This window comes from Salvelinus alpinus, chromosome 8 (assembly GCF_045679555.1).
Source record: "Salvelinus alpinus chromosome 8, SLU_Salpinus.1, whole genome shotgun sequence".
NCBI lineage: Eukaryota > Metazoa > Chordata > Actinopteri > Salmoniformes > Salmonidae > Salvelinus > Salvelinus alpinus.
Window position 1 is genome coordinate 22,075,670 of NC_092093.1, and position 15,157 is coordinate 22,090,826.

The following is a 15,157-nucleotide window of genomic DNA, read 5'->3' on the forward strand; positions in this document are numbered from 1 at the left end:
TATTTATCCTACGGTTCTGGCTTGGTGTACAGGGAGAATACTGTAAGAACGGCGCATGTTCTGAATTCTGTCGCTGTACATTTCAAAAGTGCTGAACGACGTTCTATTGACTACGTCCATCCTAGCTCGTTCATTTAATGTCTTAATCGAAATTACGGATTGCCTCTTATCCGCTCGTCGTCCCCTTATGCCATAGTTTGTATATCTCAATTGTCAGTAGAAACCACATTTGTTTAACTTCTTTATGATAGGGGGCAGCATTTTCACTTTTGGATGAATTGCGTGCCCATAGTGAACTGCTACTCTGTCCCAGATGCTAATATATGCATATTATTATTACTATTGGATATAAAACACTCTGAAGTTTCTAAAACTGTTTGACTGATGTCTGTGATTATAACAGAACTCATATGGCATGCAAAAACCTGAGAAAAAATCCAAACAGGAAGTGAGAATTCTGAGACTGGTCAATGTTCAACTCATCACCGATTCAATTCCCTGTAAGATATGGATCTGTTTGCACTTCCTACGCCTTCCACTAGATGTCAACAGTCTGTAGAACGTGGAATGAAGCTTATGCTGTGTTGTGGGGCCAGAGGGGAGGGGAATGAGTCAGTGGTCTGGCAGATTGCCAGTTCCTGGTCACGCGCTTTCCTCATGATATCGCCTTGCGTTCCATAACTTCTACAGACATGAAGGAATGCTCCGGTTGGAACGTTATTGGATATATATGATAACAACATCCTGAAGATTGATTCTCTACTTAGTTTGACCAGTTTATTCGACCTGTTATATAACTTTTTGAAGTTTTCGTCCGAGTTCGCCTGCATTTGCGCGAGCGTTTGGACATGTGCACTAAACATGCTAGCAAAAGTAGCTACTAGACATAAGTAATGGACATTATTGAACAAAACAACAATTTATTGTGGAACTAGGATTCCTGGGAGTGCATTCTGATGAAGATGATCAAAGGTAAGGGAATATTTATTATGTAAGTTCGTATTTCTGTTGACTCCAACATGGCGGAGAAATGTTGTTATGTTTGAGCGCCGTCTCAGATTATTGCATGGTGTGCTTTTTACGTAAAGTTTTTTTGAAATCTGACACAGCGGTTGCATTAAGAACAAGTGTATCTTTAAATATATGTAAAACATGTATCTTTCTTCAAAGTTCAATTTCTCCGGATATTTTGGAGGCATTTCTGAACATGGCGCCAATGTAAACTAACATTTGTGGATATAAATATGCACATTATAGAACAAAAACAAAAATGTATTGTGTAACATGATGTCCTATGATTGTCATCTGATGAAGGTCATCAAAGGTTAGTGATTCATTTTATCTCTATTTCTGCTTTTTGTGACTACTATCTTTTGCTGGGAAAATGGCTGTGTTTTTCTGTGGCTATGTACTGAGCTAACATAATCGTTTGGTGTGCTTTCGCCGTAAATCCTTTTTGAAATCAGACATGTTGGCTGGATTCACAACATGTGTAGCTTTAATTTGGTGTATTTCATGTGTGATTTCATGAAAGATTGATTTTTATAGTAATATATTTGAATTTGGCACGCTACATTTTTTCTGGCTTTTGGCCAAGTGGGACGCTACCGTCCCACATATTCCAGAGAAGTTAAGCAAGCCATATCAGCTATGTTTTATCAAAAGGCAGTAAATGAGGCTGAATGAACTGTTTCACTGCCAGACAAGGCTCCGCTGATAGCCTGGTGTAGCAGTGGTAAGGTGTTGGGACTGCTGTTGAGACTCTGCTGTCGGGACAGCTTTATTTTCCCAGTCCCCGTCCCCGCAGAAGGCCTTTTGCCATTTGGTAGGCCATCATTGTAAATAAGAATTTGTTCTTAACTGACTTGCCTAGTTAAATAAAGGTTAAATATATATATATTTTAGTTTGTGGGCACAGCTTGTCACCGTTATAGTGCAATTATTCTATTGTTTAGTGTTGTGTTGTGTAGTGGCTTTGCTGGCATTCAATAAAACAAAATGTTTTTGTTTTGTTTACCCGGCTGGGGGGCCAGTTGGACTACCGTGCTCAGTGGCAAGTTGGCGATACATGAAAAGTTAGGTGGAGTGTTTTGCTTAGCATTGTTTGCACAGTTATCCTTTTTGACATTTCTGATTATTTTTAATCCAGTCCAGTGGTAGTTTTAAAGCACAGCCAGCTATACGATAGAGAGAACATTTTCTTCACACATTTGAGTGTATGTTTGGAGTGCTGTGCGGAACGAGGCACTGGCCCATATTCTCTTGTGTTTAGCTCGCTTATCCAGCTTCACCGTGTGGGAAAGCCGAGGTGAATCGGCATTTGGACTGAGGACGACGCTGGCGTAATCTGTTGGAGTAAGACTGTGTTTTGAAATGGACTTTCTTGTGTACTTGTTTTTCTCAAGCACTTTTTGGCTGAAGACTTTTCTATAGACATTTAAACCCTCTAATGACTTGGTAAAAATGACTTAGCACCAAAATAACTAATGTGCTACAATAACATTGGCTTGACCTGATGACCTATCAATATTGAGGCTAATGTTGATCTATGGACTGGGTAGATATATCACCTTACCTTTGTCACCATCGTTGGCGATCTTTCGCAGGTCAATGAAGTGCGTTCCTATGGCAACGTCATTGACTTTGTCAGAGTCTCGTATCTGGACCTTGATGCGTTTGCAGAGCGGAGGAAACATCTCTGTGAAGACCACCTGCTCGTTCCAGATGGGCTCATAACTGCTCTTCTGTACAGACGTCTTCCCCTGGAGGAAACAACAACATACGTTTGGATTGACACACATTTAATTCTTATACTAAGACACTTCATATTATGTATATATTGTAAATAATGTATACTGTATTTATAATGTGATTGTGATCCATTATGTAATGCCATTTGTCTATTTTGTTTATCCAACAAAGAAATAAAACAGACAGTTTCAATAAAACGTCTTCAGGTTCATGGTGTCCTGATCTCCTGAGTAGCGGCTGTAGTGAACCTACTCTCTGTCCAGCGAAGACCACTTGTACGTAGGGGTCCACCAGGTCTCTGTTCTCCCCTATGAAGGCCTTCTTCACATTGGCCATGATGCTGGTGTTCATCTTGGGAAGGCCCTCGGCTCGGTAGATCTTCACGTAGAACCGCGCCCACTGCCTCTCCAACGGAACTCCCTCTGGAAGCAGGAGGTTCCTGACCAGAAAAAAAAGGTTGAAAAAAAAGTCTGATTTTGTCTCATCAAAACCCCTTGATAACATTCTCTGGCCTTTTATATCTTATGACCTGACCACTCTACAACATTATCTGTCCACTAGAACATTGTATAACCCTTTGACATTATTTTGCCCCAATTAAACATTCTCTTACCCCTCTATGTCGTCTTCATCCGTCTCGTTGGCTTTGTGGGGAGTCTTGATATTGTCCCCCTTCCCCACCACGGCGATGTCACACTTGATGTATCCTTTGCACCCCGCCGTGATGTCATCAGGGTCAGACAGCATGGCCCACTTGTGGTAGAACTGGTGCTCTGTGACACAGGTGTCAACCAATCATCTATTAATTGAAACTTATTAATCATCGTGTATCCTTATAAGAGGTTCTGAGACATTATGGGTCCAGTCTCAACACCCTTACCAGGCTGGGAGTAGACGGTGCCAACATCTAGCTTGAAGGTGCCAACCAAGGTGCCACTCCGCAGCAGGTTCTTGGAGTGGATCACCTAGTGAAAGACAGAGGAGAACATATAGAATATACTGCAAACATATGCGCTACATTAGACCTGCCATAGAGACTGTTCGTCTTGGTGTTGTTTTGGAAGCAGTTGAGTGGAGTAGGGTTAGGTTCATGCTCAAAGGCTGCTACTGTAAAGATAAAGATTGAGTAGGTGTGTGTGTGTGTTACTGTGTGTGGGTATAAGATATGTATGCCACTTACTGAGAGCTTGAGGATCTTGTCAAACATGACATCTGGTGGGACGTGGAAGTCAAAGACAAAATACTGTGGGGAGAAGATAAGACATTATGAGATGTGACAAATACCTTAGCCTTACTCTCTGTCAAATGACCCATGTTGTACCTTGGGATGATCATTCCATTGTGTTCAGGAGATTCAAAGGTTCAATTGAATAAATCAACCCGATAATGATTCACGGATCATGAACACAACAGACATGTTTCTACAGAATACAACCAATGATGATCAAATGAACATACTTTCAGCATCGGTTGGATCAATTCTGTGTAGCGTCCAGGTTAATCTTATATAATACAAGGGTAATTAGTACTGATTAACATGCTTGTCACCCTAGCTGGATCAGGGCATCGACTGAATAATGCTTTAATGTTTTGCTCAGCCTCCCTCTCGTGAAATAAGAGTGTAATGTGTAGAGCCCTGCTGAGCCCTTACAGGCAGAGGCTTTGTTCTGAACAGAGCCAGCCTGGTGTTGAGACTCTGGACTGAGAATGGCTGCTCTTCTCACTGTTTCAACTCAATTACACACATACTATAGAAGAAAGAGGGGAGGCGAGGGAGGGAGGGAGGGAGGGAGAGAAGTGAGGGAGAGACAATGAAAAAGAGAGAGGGAGAGAGAGAAAGGGAGAGATAGAGAGAATGAGAAAGAGAGAAAGAGAAGGAGAGAGCGAGAGAGAGAGAGGGAGAGAGAGATGGAGAGAGAGAGAGGGAGAGAGAGAGAGAGAGAGAGAGAGACGCACTTACCTCATTGTAGTAGGGGCAGTTGGTGGATTCCTTCATGGAGGTGTACTTCTTGTCTTCCCCAATCTCCACACAGACAACAGGGTCCATGTTTAGGCCTACCAGCTGCCTGGCCTCGACCACTGTGATGCTAATCTAATACGTTGCAAAATAACAGAACATTTTCTTAAGGAAACAGGTTTTTCGGAAATCCCGGTTGGATGATTATAGGACTCAGAAGGGAATAAGCAGGTAGGCAATATTCTAGCCGGGATTCATTTTACTCCAAAACCTTCCATCTAAAGGTGAGTAAATGCACCATAACAAAAGGGTACCAAGCCAAACAATCAAGATGAAAATCAAACTGGAGGTTTTGACTAGAGAGGCGACTCCTATCCCTGAAGGTTAATTATACCTTTATACCTTTACTAAGGAGCCCAGCACAGTGCAAGGCACACATAGACTGTGCTGTGAACATCTCAGTTGGTGTGCAGAGTTGTGGTTTGTGGTCACAGAGACTGGTACATGAATGTATATAGGCCAGTGTGCTGTTGCTGGCAGGGGAGAGTAGCTGCAGCCTGAAGTTAGGCTACATTAATGAGCTGCTAGCTTTTGTTCTAACCACCCAGTGTGAAGACACTATATCCTATCCATTCATCCCTACTGGAGTCAGTAAATTGGGATCCTAATACAATCCAAGAAAAAAATCCCTCTCTCCACGAACTGCAGCAGCTATTGTGTAATGGAGCTAAGGATGCGTAGATACAGTGAAGACAAAGACACACAGCTGGCAGGGGTTAAGCCTTGTCTGCCTTTAGGGGCTAGTTGTTAAACAAACTGGACAGGCATGGTTACATCTGACCACAGTGTATACAATATACATTTCCAGCAGTGACTGAAGTCGTGGTAATTCCTTTCCTCCTCTCACCTGGTAATCCACAGGCCTCCCAGAACTAGGTTCCATCTTGATATCAGGCTTTGACCTGAGAGCATCAAGAAGACACAAATCAGAGCAGTTGACTATTTACTCAATTTGGTATAGTAATTTAGTGTGGGTTATAAACATGAATAAGAGTGTTATAAAGGGTCAATGGATCATTGCACTAACAGATGTAGAGCAAGTATACAGTACACTGACCTCTTGTTGGAGACATTGGTGGTGACGGCGGTGACGGATGCCAGGGAGATGCAGTCTGGGTCCAGACCCACAAACCCTCCCAGACGTAAGGCCTTCCTGTCCAGATCCTCCATGTCCAGGGTGGCTGGCTCATCTGTGGGGTGCCATCACAATAACCCATGTGAGTTTATGCCAGGGGTTGGCAACCCTCCTCCTGAAGAGTCACTGGGATATCTCTGCTCTAACACACCTGATTCAGCTTAACAAGGTCCGGATAATCAGTTGATTAGTAAAAACCTACCCTTCTTATCAAGGTCTGGATAATAAGCTGATTAGTAAAAACCTACAATTTTTTCAAGGTCTGGATAATCAGCTGGCTAGTAAAAACCGATCCTTTATTTCAAGGTCTGGATAATCAACTGGTTAGTAAAATCCTACCCTTATTATCAAAGTCTGGATAAGGAGCTGGTTAGTAAAAGCCTACCCTTCTTATCAAGGTCTGGATAAGGCGCTGATAAGTAAAAGCCTAACCTTTTTTCAAGGTCTGAATGAGCAGCTGATTAGTAAAAGCCTACCCTTCTTATCAAGGTCTGGATGAGCAGCTGATAAGTAAAAGCCTACCCTTTTTTCAAGGTCTGGATGAGCAGCTGATTAGTAAAAGCCGACCCTTTTTATCAAGGTCTGGATTAGGAGCTGATTAGTAAAAGCCTACCCTTCTTATCAAGGTCTGGATGAGCAGCTGATTAGTAAAAGCCTACCCTTCTTATCAAGGTCTGGATGAGCAGCTGATTAGTAAAAGCCTACCCTTCTTATCAAGGTCTGGATGAGCAGCTGATTAGTAAAAGCCTACCCTTCTTATCAAGGTCTGGATGAGCAGCTGATTAGTAAAAGCCTACCCTTCTTATCAAGGTCTGGATTAGGAGCTGATTAGTAAAAGCCTACCCTTTTTTCAAGGTCTGGATTAGGAGCTGATTAGTAAAAGCCTACCCTTTTTTCAAGGTCTGGATGAGCAGCTGATTAGTAAAAGCCTACCCTTCTTATCAAGGTCTGGATTAGGAGCTGATTAGTAAAAGCCTACCTTTCTTGTGGTCGTCTCTGGAGCTCTTGCTCTTGTGGAGCTTCATGGCTGAGAATACCCCCTTCCCTGCTCTGATGGAGGAAGACAAGAGGAGAAATAGAAAGAAACTACTGAAATCCGACACAGTGAAATCAGGTCAAATATCTGGGAAGAGCTCCCACTTTTGGACTAATGGCAAAGACAATTTCCTAAATTTCATGAACTGTTGTCATTATGCTGTCATTCGGAGCACTTTGCTGACTCTCTTAGTTAACCTTTATATTAATCTAAGGAGGAGCTCATTCAACAAAGAACCATGTAAGTACATGATGAAAACTGACAGTAACTAACTAAACCCTACACCAATGTAACACACTGCACCATCAGGATGGAAACATTTTGCAGAGATGAATATCACATTGATGAGACAGTCTCTAAACTCCCCGACCCCCATCACAATAGAAAACAAGGGTGTCCAATAACACCACACAGTTATTACAGAGGATCACATATCACCACCACAACAAAGGCTGTGATGTCACTGCCGGACCGGCAAATGAAGGGCCTTAATAATTAAAAATGATGTGCGTGACCGTCCAATTAGCTGCGGATATGGATACATGTCAGATAGAAGATGAAAGGGAGGTTTTCAATTTGTCTGCTCAAGCATTCTAAAGTGAAGCAGTCAATCAGAGTGAAATGTCTGCTTTCTGTCTTTTCTTTCATTAATTCACTGATATACATCTAACCCTCTTTTGATAAGAACCAGAAAATGAAGGAGATCAAATGGAATGGTCTTTCAAGAATAGATATGATATTACACCCTATTCAATATGACAGGTTTGGGAGGATAAATTGGAAATGGAAAATCCTTCAGAAAGAAGCAACATTATTTAGACTACAAAAGACTTAGCAATTGTTCACTCAAGGCTGGTGTATCTACAAAGCCAGGTTCAAGGTGTAGCTATAGTTCTCCTAATCATTTCAAATCAAGGTCAAACACGTTGAAGGCAGAACAGACTTAAATTTTAAAAAACAATAAAAAAAATATGAATGGAAAGCCTTGGAAGTCTTGCTTCTGTGTGTTCAACTGACAAGCATATCGAATCACCTAGCAACTGTGCTATTATCCTGCCGTCTATTATTGACCATCTAACAATGCAAATATTTAGATTGTAATATTTGTAAAAACAAAACCAATAGCACCTCAAAACAACCCAAGAATGGAATCATCAGGGGTTGACTACAGCCTCAATCAGATGAACAGACATTTAAGCATCTCAAGTGGTTCATACATACCCTGGGTCCAAACCCAGCTCGGGATGACAACACTAGCACCCTCTCTCCCTGCTGCTCAACAGAATACGCTTCACTCATTCACTCTATTCCATATTAGCAGTTCCTTCCATAGATAAGGAGTAGGTCAAGAGGTACACAGGGAGGAAAGGAGACAGAGGAGGGAAAGGAAGAGGCAGGTGAGAGGATGAATCTGAGGCTTGAGGAGATACAGTAGTGCAGAAGCTGCTGTAGGGTTGGGGAGGACGGAGCAGGGAGGAGGGAGAAGGGAGCAGGGAGGAGGGAGGAGGGAGGAGGGAGCATGGAGGAGGGAGAAGGGAGCAGGGAGGAGGGAGAAGGGAGCAGGGAGGAGGGAGGAGGGAGCATGGAGGAGGGAGGAGGGAGGAGGAAGGAGGGAGCAGGGAGGAGGGAGCCGGGAGGAGGGTGCAGGGAGGAGAGGAGGGAGCAGGGAGCAGGGAGGAGGGGGAGCGCTGACAACCAAATAATACGAGTGTAGCCAATCATGGCAAGGGATCCATTGGAGCACTAATACAGTACACACTGAAGCACAGACATACACACACATACGCACGCACACACACATAAGCATTTTGCTACACAGAAGCATTTCGCTACACCCGCAATAAGATCTGCTAAACACGTATATGTGAACAATAAAATGTGATTTGATTTGACACTGTGGTGGTTGAAGAAGTATTTTGGGCTCTCACTTTGTCAGAGCAGAGAGTTTTTTATTTGTATAATTTTCTACTGTTGAATGAACTGGGAGGACTAAAGAGGTAAGTTTGGAATGTGTCAGTCAGAGAGCTGTAGAGGATCACAGAGCCTTATCACAGACAGCAGGGACAAGATGGAGGGGATGAAACTGGAGCAGACAGACTCTGGAAGCTGCCTGTCAGTAAACCGCAGTGAGCTGTCACCAGGGATGAAAACTAACAGAGAAATGGGCTCGATACACTTTAACACCCTGTAACAAAGAGACCAAAGAGACACTCTAAGAAAGTTCCCAACATTACAACAGAAAAGCATAGAGCCGACTGAGTGATACCTACTTCTCTGTTCCTCTTTTTCCAGCCTTCTCATTTCCTTTACTGTGCCAAGTACATAGTGAATGCAGATGGGTAATAAGAAAGTAGCTAACCAACATCATTATCTTTAGAGAGAGGCCGTGTCTGAGTGAGAGAAAGACAACAGAAATTGATTGGAAGGCTTTCGGCTTTTGCTGTTGTTGTTTAATCAGTGACCCGATGCCTCTAGTTTAATGGAGAGGGTAGAGATGGGGCTGTGTGAGACTGGATGAAAGATCAGTGAGCAGGCAGAGAGATGGAGTGATGCAAGGTGGACATGAATAAGTGTCTAAAGCCATGGTGTGGGAGTAGATCACCACGCAATACCAGACTCTTTTGGGGTTGAGCAGAATGAACATTTTAAAACGGAGGGGTATTCAGAGAAAGCCTGTTAAAAGTTAACCACCTCTGCTATTCAGCCTCTCCTCCCTCCTTCCTCCTCCCTCCTTCCCCAGTCAACTGCTGAATTGTTTCTCTCCACATCTCTCTTCCTCCTCCCGTTATTTCTCTCTTTCTCTTTCTGTCATTGTTTGTTAGGCATTCAATTATTTACATCTCCAATAAGTAGGCATCTGCACATGCAAATACTAATGGAATGCTGTTTCTCTTTCATGATTTCAAGATTTCAGCAGCATACCACCCTGCGTCCCACTGATTGTTCTAGCCACTTACTTAAAGCCACTAATGAAGAAATAAATACCACAGCAGCCCAGAATACTGGTCTTACAAATATACAGAGGAGAAGGAAAGTCTTGTATCATAATTGTATTTAAAATAGAGATTTAGAAAAAAAATATTTTACTAGGCAAGTCAGTTAAGAACAAGTTATTTTTTTCAATGATAGCCTTGGAAGAGTGGATTAAGTTCCTTTTTCAGTTCATTTTTACCTTGTCAGCCCAGGGATTTGATCTTGCAAACTTTTGGTTGCTAGTCCAACACTCTAACCACTGGGCAACCTGCCTCCACAATTAATAATATTGCTCTCTCTCTCTCTCTCTCTCTCTCTCTCTCTCTCTCTCTCTCTCTCTCTCTCTCTCTCTCTCTCTCTCTCTCTCTCTCTCTCTCTCTCTCTCTCTCTCTCTCTCTCTCTTTTTCTCTCCCTCTCTCTCTCTCTCTCTCTCTCTCTCTCTCTCTCTCTCTCTCTCTCTCTCTCTCTCTCTCTCTCTCTCTCTCTCTCATTATGTTTTATTGATCCTACAACCTCAAGAGTCAGACCCTAAAAGTAACAGTACTGAGACATTATCAGAGTACCAGTTTGGATTGATGTTCATTCTCTTATTATGTACCTCATGAGTCATGATAAAACTACAAGAGCACTCTTATTAATTATTTACCAATACTGAATAGAAAATATAGCCCAATGCAGCATCAGACGATGATTCTCTCAGTTTGTACTGCTGTAGTGATCTGCTGTGGTTATTATTTGTTTGCTGAGTCTGCTATGGAAGTATTATTCCTGGACTATGTGGTACTGAAGCTGAAGCACTAGTGGGCTATGGTGCCATGCTGCACATACCTTAGTAGTTGATGGCTTGAATGAGGATACTCTACAACCTGATTCAAGCATACAGTTTGTGTGGTTTTGATTGGTTTGATGTGATTTGATTGGTTTGATTTGCAGTGTTTTGATTACATATTCATTTATAGTTGTTAATTGTTCGGTTTGTCTTCCCATTTCAGTTCAAAGGGAAAAGAAGGACAAACAAACAGGTACTTAGTTACACAGAGCTTTGCTCATAAAGACTGCATAGCACTCCCTTTAGCACTTGTTTATACTTTATAAGACATCATTAATTCCATCACCTCAGTGGATTAATTCCCCTTCTAGCATCTACTTCTATTTGTTCAGATTGACCCTTTACTGAAGTTCAGTTATAAAGTCAGGGAGTGTCACTCAGTCAGTCAACATGTGGTAGGAACACAGTGGCACATAATGCACAGGCAATACACCACAGCAAGACACTACAAAACACAAAACACTGCACTCAGACACACTGCAGAAGACCTTGAGGGAAAACAGTGACATAAAACACAACACGGAACATTGAGGAGTTGTAAGAGATTCTTGCAATCTAAAGTTACCTCTACAACTATAGCATTTGATGTCTACAACTAAAGCTCTAACCTACTATAAGTACTTCAAACAAGCCACAGCTTCAAACCAAGAACACATTGCTACAGTAGCAATCAAAGACTCCAGAACATTCTACCAGTGCAACTGTAAGTACACATAGACCTCATATGAATAAAGACCCTTAAGTCTACGTTAAAGACATAAAATACATCCTAGATCTGTCATTTGTTGGCACTGCCGTGTGATACACTTATACAGATGAAAAGACCCCACAACACAACACCATCACAATACTGTTTGATGCGCCGCCAACCTGTTGCATTGTGGGTATGATCAAAGGTGGCCCTTGAAAGCATGACGGCCCCAGGCTGGCACAGAATGAGCTTGCTTACATCCCAACACAAAACTAACAAAATGAGTGAACGAATTAAACAAAAGCCTAACCAAATTAACATTCAAAACAATCCCTGCCTCGGTTTCCTCCGTTTTGCAAGGGATTACATGTTATGTAAGTTTACACCAGCTCTGCGTCAGCTCTGCGTCAGGTCAGTTCTGGCCACAAACTTTCTATAGGACTGAGGTCAGGGCTTCGTGATGGCCACTCCAATACCTTGACTTTGTTGTCCTTAAGCCATTTTGCCACAACTTTGGAAGTATGCTTGGGATCATTGTCCATTTGGAAGATCCATTTGCGACCAAGCTTTAACTTCCTGACTGATATCTTGAGATGTTGCTTCAATATATCCACAGAATTTTCTGTGGAATGATGCCACAGAATGATGCCATCTATTTTGTGAAGTGCACCAGTCCCTCCTGCAGCAAGAGTCAGACCCACCCCCACAACATGATGCTGCCACGCCCATGCTTCATGTTTGGGATGGTGTTCTTCGGCTTGCAAGCATCCCCCTTTTTCCTCCAAACATAACGATGGTCATTATGGCCAAACAGTTCTATTTTTGTTTCATCAGACCAGAGGACATTTCTCCAAAAAGTACGATCTTTGTCTCCATGTGCAAACCGTAGTCTGGCTTTTTTTATGGCGGTTTTGGAGAAGTGGCTTCTTCCTTGCTGAGTGGCCTTTTAGGTTATGTCGATATAGGACTCGTTTTACTGTGGATATAAATACTTTTGTACCTGTTTCCTCCAGCATCTTTACAAGGTCCTTTGCTGTTGTTCTGGGATTAATTTGCACTTTTCGCACCAAAGTACGTTCATCTCTAGGAGACAGAACGCGTCTCCTTCCTGAGAGGTATGACAGCTGCGTGGTCCTATGGTGTTTAACTTGCATACTATTGTGTGTACAGATGAACGTGGTACCTTCAGGCGTTTGGAAATTGCTCCCAAGGATGAACCAGACTTGTGGAGGTCTACAATTTTTTTTCTGAGGTCTTGGTTGATTTATTTTGATTTTCCCATGATGTCAAGCAAAGAGGCATGTCAAGCAAAGAGTTTGAAGGTAGGCCTTGAAATATATCCACAGGTACACCTTCAATTGACTCAAATAATGTCAATTAACCTATCAGAAGCTTCTAAAGACATGACATAATTTTCTGGAACTTTCCAAGCTGTTTAAAGGCATAATCAACTTAGTGTATGTAAACTTCTGACCCACTGGAATTGTGATACATGAATAAGTGAAATGTGTTCCCGTGTGGTTCAGTTGGTAGAGCACGGCACTTGCAATGCCAGTGATGTGGGTTCGATACCCAGGGGGGACCAGTACACAAATGTATGAAATGTAATGTAAATGTAACTGGCTGCATCCCCTTTGACTTCAGAATGCAGAGTTTCCTCTTCAAGAAGCCAACATTTGACTCCTCTGATGTGAAAAACTACTAATCGGTATCTTTTCTTTCCAAAACACTTGAGCGTGCCGTCTCTGACCAACTCTCTTGCTATCTGTCTCAGAAGAATATTCTTGACCCTAACCAGTCAAGCTTCAAGATGGATCACTCAACAGAGACTGCTCATCTCTGCATGTGTCACAGAGGCTCTCCACACTGCCAAAGCTCTCATCTCTGCATGCCTGGCAGATATCTCAGCTTGGATGTCGGCCCACCACCTCAAGCTCGACAAGACAGAGCTTCTCTTCCTCCCGGGGAAGGCCTACCCTCTCCAAGACCTCTCCATCACAGTTGACAACTCCACGGTGTTCCCCTCTCAGAGTGCAAAGAACCTTGGCGTGACCCTGGACAACACCCTGTCGTTCTCTGCAAACATCAAAGCAGTGACTCACTCCTGCAGGTTCATGCTCTACAACATCCTAGAGTATGACCTCATCTCACACATGTGCTAATCCAGGCACTTGTCACCTCCTGTCTGGACTACTGCAACTCACTGTTGGCTGGGCTCCTGCTTTTTTATATATATATTTTTTTTATTTAACCTTTGTTTAACTAGGCAAGTCAGTTAAGAAAAAAATCGCATTTAAAATGACAGCCTACCCCGGGCTGAACACGGACGATGCTGTGCCAATTGTGCACCCGCCTATGGGACTCCCAATCACGGCCGGATGTGATACAGCCTGGATCGAACCAGGGACTGTAGTGACACCTCTTGTACTGAGATGCAGTGCCTTAGACCGCTGTGCCACTTGGGAGCCTTGTGCTATCAAACCGTTTGTGCTATCAAAACCCTGCAACTTATCCAGAACACTGCAGCCCACCTGGTGCTCAACAGTCCCAAGTTCTCCCATGTCACCCCGCTCCTCCGCACACTCCACAGGCTTCCAGTTGAAGCTTGCATCCACTAAAAGACCATGTCGCTTGCAAGAGTAACTGCCCCTCCCTACCTTCAGGCTATGCTCAAAACCCTACATCCCAACCCGAGCATTCCATTCTGCCACCTCTGGTCTCTTGGCCCTCTGTTCTTCTGACATTGGCATAGACAAAGGATAAGAGAGAGATGGAGTTGTGTGTGTGTGTGTGTGTGTGTGTGTGTGTGTGTGTGTGTGTGTGTGTGTGTGTGTGTGTGTGTGTGTGTGTGTGTGTGTGTGTGTGTGTGTGTGTGTGTGTGTGTGTGTGTGTGTGTGTGTGTGTGTCCCACCGCTATGGGAGGGCAGTTCCCATTCAGCCCAGTCCAAGCTCTATTCTGTCCTGGCAGTCTAATGGTGGAACCAGCTTCCCCCTGAAGCTAGGACAGCAGAGTCCCTGCCAATCTTAAATAATCCGACAGCACCCCCCTCACACTACCTCTTCAACCCCCCCCCTTAGCTATTGAGTGTGTGTGTGTGTGTGTGTGTGTGTGTGTGTGTGTGTGTGTGTGTGTGTGTGTGTGTGTGTGTGTGTGTGTGTGTGTGTGTGTGTGTGTGTGTGTGTGTGTGATGTGCAGCTCAGACACTGACAGACACGCACACACACACACACACACACACACACACACACACACACACACACACACACACACACACACACACACACACACACACACACACACACACACACACACACACACACACACACAACTCCATCTCTCTCTTATCCTTTGTCTATGCCAATGTCGGAAGAACAGAAGTCCTCCTTCCTAAACTGTACCAATGTTGGAATGTGGGATGACCTTTAAACCACATGTAATGCTATCATTACAGACAGGGTGGTCTAAGTTGCACCAGTAAACTACCCAGTCTTCATCTTCTGTTTGATATGTACTGTACAAGGCTCCAACTCTCATTAACTCTGACCCAAATCTGGCTGCTCAATAAGGTTAGGATTATGTCTCTTAGCCTTCTGCTTCTCCCCTGATCTATTGTACGGTAGGCAATAAAACCATCTAAATGAATCTCCCACACACCAGATTCTTCTAGCAATAAAACCATCTTAATTAACAGTCTATTGACTGGAAGTATAACTTGAGATTTCTT

At 43.2% G+C, this 15,157-nt stretch overlaps 1 protein-coding gene across 14 annotated transcripts in view; it reads right to left on the reverse strand.

Moving 5' to 3' along the window:
• LOC139582722 (otoferlin-like) overlaps positions 1–15,157 on the reverse strand; it is a 137,133-nt gene that overhangs the window by 54,177 nt on the left and 67,799 nt on the right. For 13 of the 14 annotated variants that reach the window (XM_071412992.1, XM_071412977.1, XM_071412985.1 and 10 more), the window contains exons 6-14: positions 6,883–6,953; positions 5,826–5,958; positions 5,616–5,670; positions 4,712–4,843; positions 3,932–3,994; positions 3,632–3,716; positions 3,365–3,524; positions 3,004–3,190; positions 2,576–2,762 (exon numbers count right to left, since the gene is read on the reverse strand). In XM_071412992.1, coding sequence (XP_071269093.1) covers positions 2,576–2,762; positions 3,004–3,190; positions 3,365–3,524; positions 3,632–3,716; positions 3,932–3,994; positions 4,712–4,843; positions 5,616–5,670; positions 5,826–5,958; positions 6,883–6,953 — 1,073 coding nt within the window. Of the gene's footprint in view, positions 1–2,575; positions 2,763–3,003; positions 3,191–3,364; positions 3,525–3,631; positions 3,717–3,931; positions 3,995–4,711; positions 4,844–5,615; positions 5,671–5,825; positions 5,959–6,882; positions 6,954–8,160; positions 8,360–15,157 lie in introns of those variants that run through there. The other variant, XM_071412987.1, reaches the window with a different exon arrangement.